General features: G+C 41.9%; 1 protein-coding gene across 1 annotated transcript in view; it reads right to left on the bottom strand.

Annotated features, from left to right (window-relative positions):
- LOC138966427 (NHS-like protein 3) overlaps positions 1 to 1704 on the bottom strand; it is an 8261-nt gene extending 6557 nt beyond the window's left edge. The window contains exon 1 of the mRNA XM_070338664.1: positions 1527 to 1704. Within this exon, the coding sequence (XP_070194765.1) occupies positions 1527 to 1566 (40 nt within the window). The 5' untranslated portion in view covers positions 1567 to 1704. The remainder of the gene's footprint in view (positions 1 to 1526) is intronic.
- Between the last annotated feature and the right edge of the window lie 3296 nt (positions 1705 to 5000).

Genomic DNA, 5000 nt, shown 5'->3' on the forward strand with positions numbered 1-5000 from the left:
AAAACGAGGCGCCGTTGTTGTTAACGGAACAAGTCTACGAAAATAAATTCTTGGAAAATGTCTCACGCTCGACAGAAAGCAGCCAGGATGTTCCCGTTCGGTGAGCGTTCAAATGGAAGTATGCTTGTACTGTATTTAGACGCTCGGGGAGCTCTGTGATGGTTTACGGGAGGCTTACTGTGCCTTTAATAAAAGCATCTCACCATTTCCATCACAACGCCAACCATGGGCGTCGGTACGAAAGTGTTGTCGTAAATCCTTTGTAAATATACTTCATGTCCTTGCAATGCATATTTTTTTCTTCCTGGGACACCACACTTGTGCAGTGATATTTTTTTTTCTGTGCTCATCTCTTTCCTTTTCGCATGTCAGATGATGTTTAGAAAAAGAACAAGAATTATCATAGAGACCACCCATGAGAGAAAAAAGACCGTTCACTTCCCTAGTGAGTATATCATGTAAATGAGGTTAGTCAAACTAGTCTGACAGGGACCTAAGTAGCCTACACCCAAGTACAGTATGTAGGATAAACAGAATAATACATGGCTTGTTGTGTCGTACCAGATTTACACGAGTTGTTATTTTAAATACTGAAATGTAAGCGAAAGCGAGAAAAAGAAATCCTACGCGAGTTTGAAATTTTACAACAGTTAACAAACAAGTCTACTCAAATCAGTTCGAGCCATACGGTATATTACCGACCTTAAAAATCAAATAACTATCCTTTATGTACTTTAGACAAAAACTTGACCCAATTCTCTCCCCCCTCCCCCCCACCCCCACTTGATAGATAGGAAGACATTCAGAGCCGTTTTGGTGCTAAAATCGGGGGGGGGGGGGGGGGGGGGGGGTCGGGGGGCTGACTGACACATGACGGACGGACAGATAGGCTCAGCGAGAAGTAAAAGGAAAATTCAATAATCTTAGTGAGTTTTATTCACAGTTATTTGTAAAGCGCGGAGAGAACGGATCACTGTGGTTCACGCTATATAAGCTATCATTATAATCATTATAATCATTATTATCATTATTGTTAGAAAAAGACTTGAGAGCTGACTTTTAACGCTTTGCCTCGTGTTCTTTCTGTGTCCGCAGTCAAAGTTATCCCCCACTACCCCCACACAAATGGTTTCCATCTCTTTTTTCTGTTTATGCGTTTGTTGTCTTTTCGTATGCGTGTAGATATTGCTCGCTACGATTTTGAAAATAAGTTTCCCCTGAGGTACGGACTCATTTGACTTCAGCTGAACAACAGATCATCAAATTTTGCGCAAGAAATTTCGAAAAGCGGATTCTTTTTTGTTTCATCAGTAGCATACAATAAGACAATGGCATTAACATCTTATCTATGCGTTTTCTGACTAAAACAAGCATAACAAGAAGAACAAGAACAAGAATGTAATTCGCCATAAATCATAACAGCCGATGGCAATTGTCTTCGCATGGCTAATGACAACAGCTTTGTTTTTAATAAGCAGCACACGATTTCACCATTACATAAAACAATATACATAATACATACTTACCCGAAAGAAAGAGCGAACGCAGCACCACGAACGAACACATCTCTGTAAATAAACTATGAGTGCAACATTAAAATAGAAGTTTGTATCTGTGTGTCTGTGTTTGCGTGTCTGTTCGTGTGTTCCTATCCCTCTCTCAACAGCCAAATGTTCCTGGTATACTGAAAGTCTGTTGAGGCTGATGACTTCAAGATGAAAAGGGTGTTGACTTCATTTGTCTGTAAAGCTGATGAATTCACTAAAGACTAAAGAAGACCAAATGCGTTTCCAGGGTAACTTTTGAATGAAATGTTTGTAACGAAATCACAGGAGAATAGGGAGGAAGGTACGTTGAGTCAGTGGAGCTTTTGGGATTTCTACCTAGAGGGTCCCTGGACCCCAAACGTTAATTTAAAGGGGGGTCCTTGGACCCCCTCAGTGGACCTTTATAGGGTCCGAACACAAGTCATATGGGTTGGATTGACTCTGTAAATTGTGTCGGTACAGATCTGGCTGAAGGTTTTCTGAAAACAGTACTGAAGGTACGTATGGAAACGGATATGTAGTGCGTCCCAGTACCCGCTCTATTCAGTTTCAGTGCGTCTTGGGACTCCCTTCATGAATTTCTGGTACGTCAGCTTCTAGTGCGTATAGGACGCAGGCACGCACAGTTTGGGGAGCCTTATTAGTATGGCTACTCTGGCCATCTTGTCAGACATCGTACGGACACTCAGCTTAGTCTTCTATTTAAAAAAAAAATTGTCTAATATTTATGTGTCTGTCTGTCCAATGTAAAGACCATTAGGTCGATGTACTTGTGAGTGTCTTGTTTTGTCAAAAACAAAACGTTCCAAGAACTAACATGTCTCGTTTTTGAGTATTGTTTGGCTGTTGATGACATTACAACCACGGAGTTAGAGTAACTTAAAGTTCAACCGCTGACACCTGATTAAATGAAAGGAACTGAAAAAGTATTACCGTGAAATGAACCTGTTGTCTTATTTAACAAACGACGACAACAGAGACACTTACTGATTGCAGGGGGTTGAATATACTCTTTGTGTCCAATGGATATACTTTTTGTGTTCAATGGGTACGTTGTCTCATGCATATGTTTTTGTGATTGATGCTGTTGTTTGTTCTACTCGATAAATTCCCCATCTTTAGCTTTGTTTCTTTCAACAACAATACAAAAAGGTCCTGCGTTTTGGGCGCACAGCACAAACAAATAATAAAATCAACAACTGACACGATCGAGCAACAGAAACCAAACAAACGTCAGGATGAGACGCCACCCTTCGAGACGGGCGGTTACTTCTTCTTCTTCTTCTTCTTCTTCTTCGTTCATGGGCTTAGACTCCCACGTTCACCCATGTTTTTAGCACGAGTGGATTTTTACGTGTATGACCGTTTTTTACCCCGCCATTCAGGCAGCATACGCCGATTTCGGGGGAAGGGCGGTTACAATTGTAACAATTAACAACTGAACTCATTTACACTGCGTTGTTTTAAACACAAAGAAACAGTCAGGAATAAGAGCGTCATAGTCTTTGTCACACGCTTTGTGGAAGGGGTGGGGGTGAAAGGACAGGGGGGGGGGGGAGAATTTACAGGTGAGAAGATGAGAAATAGAGAAATCTCCGTTAGTGACCATACACGAAGGAAGGAAGACTATGTTCTGCTTGAGAAGAGTAATAAAACAATCTTTAAGTACGACAGTAGAAAGAAATATGAATGGAGGTTAATGACGCCAAGTCCCAGGGTCATTTTATGAAGTCAAGTAGGCTACTTTTGGGTGCATCAGAAGGAAAACAATGTCTTCATTGTGCGAGAGGAACTTAAAGCTGCTTCTTTGTCTGTCTGTCTGTCTGTCTGTTTGTCTGTCTGTCTGTCTGTCTATCTGTCTGTCTATCTGTCTGTCTGTCTGTCTGTCTGTGTGTGTGTGTGTGTGTGTGTGTGTGTGTGTGTGTGTACGTGTGTAAGTGTGTGTGTGTGTGTGTGAGTGTCTCTCTCTCTCTCTCTCTCTCTCTCTCTCTCTCTCTATTTGTTTTTGTTTTTGTTTGATTGGCTGTTTGTTTCTTTGCTTTTTGTTGCTCGTTTTTTGTTGGTTTGTTCGTTCGTTTATTTGTGTGTTTGTTGTTGTGTCTGTTCGCCTATATCTATTTGCTTTGCTTATATGTATATAACGACGATATAACTGATGTATTATACTGTTATTGTTCAATCATTGTTTTAGCTGTGCCTGAAACCTCTATCCTTATGTATCACAGATCAGTGCAGTCAGTAAGTAAGCATCTCTCTCTGAGCACGAGACAAAAAGCTGGGAAGACAAAGAACGTGACTGAAATAACACACACACACACACACACACACTGACACACACACACACACTGGCACATTGACACACTGGAAGGCAGTAAGACAAATAGACACATAAGCAGGCACGGACGTAAAAAGGACAGACAAGTAGACAGACTAATAAGTTGGGAACAGTCTGCAAACAAACTCTGCACATACGCCCGCGCTGGAAACCGAACAACAGAGCGAGCTGTGTTGCACGTAGACAAAGAAGTTTAACTTGACATGAGTTGGGGTTAAAGGGATGGCGGGGGTGGGGACGGGGTTGGGGAGGGGGGCGGGCAGGGCGTTGATACACTAGACAAAAACAGACGATGAGGGTGAGAAACCTCCACCGTTCTTAACGCCAACAGGCAGTCTCGTCACATTTTCGTCACTAAACAAGCAAGGTATGCTCGCTTCTATCACGACGAAGGGAGCTAACTATGCGAAAAAAATGTTTTGGTCTTCAGTTCGACCAGAGACTATGGTTCGACTCACGGAAGATAATCCATCATGGCTGGCATCTTTGGTTTGGGTCAGGGGTAAAATGCTTTGTGGATTCACTGAACCGTTAGAAAATGGTCAACCGTTTTTACCTGGTCCTAAATACTAACTGGTCAGCCCAGGCCTTAAGTTAATGACCAGTGCATAGCCATGTACCTCTTTTGTTCGTATGAGTGGCCTGTCATATTTGTTTAACAGTGGCGACTTAACTCGCTTGGACCGTGATTAGTCTTCGTGTCTATCTTTGGTCACGGTGTGTCTTCTTGTTCTTCGTGCATAGAATACAAGACATGAATAATGTGTTCCCCACTGAGGTACCTGCCGAGGACTGTCGGGGCGAAATGATGATGTGGTGTAGTCTCCCTTGAACTCAGGTCCTCTTGTACTGGCGCCATGAGAATGCGTAGACAATATATACTCAATAAACGGTCACCAAATTTATCAAATCATATAACAAACCTAACATAACTGGAGTTAGTTGTTGGCAGGCATCCTATTTTTAAGAAGATACCGTAGGTATACATATTTGCTGCTGTGGTTGGAAGTGAAGAGAAAAGTCTTTTTCTCCTTCAGTTCTCGGGATTACCAAAAGGAAACAATAAAGAGGACATAAAGACAAAAAGACATATGAGATTACACAACAATTACTGTAGT

Source organism: Littorina saxatilis, linkage group LG5, assembly GCF_037325665.1.
Source record: "Littorina saxatilis isolate snail1 linkage group LG5, US_GU_Lsax_2.0, whole genome shotgun sequence".
NCBI classification, from domain to species: domain Eukaryota; kingdom Metazoa; phylum Mollusca; class Gastropoda; order Littorinimorpha; family Littorinidae; genus Littorina; species Littorina saxatilis.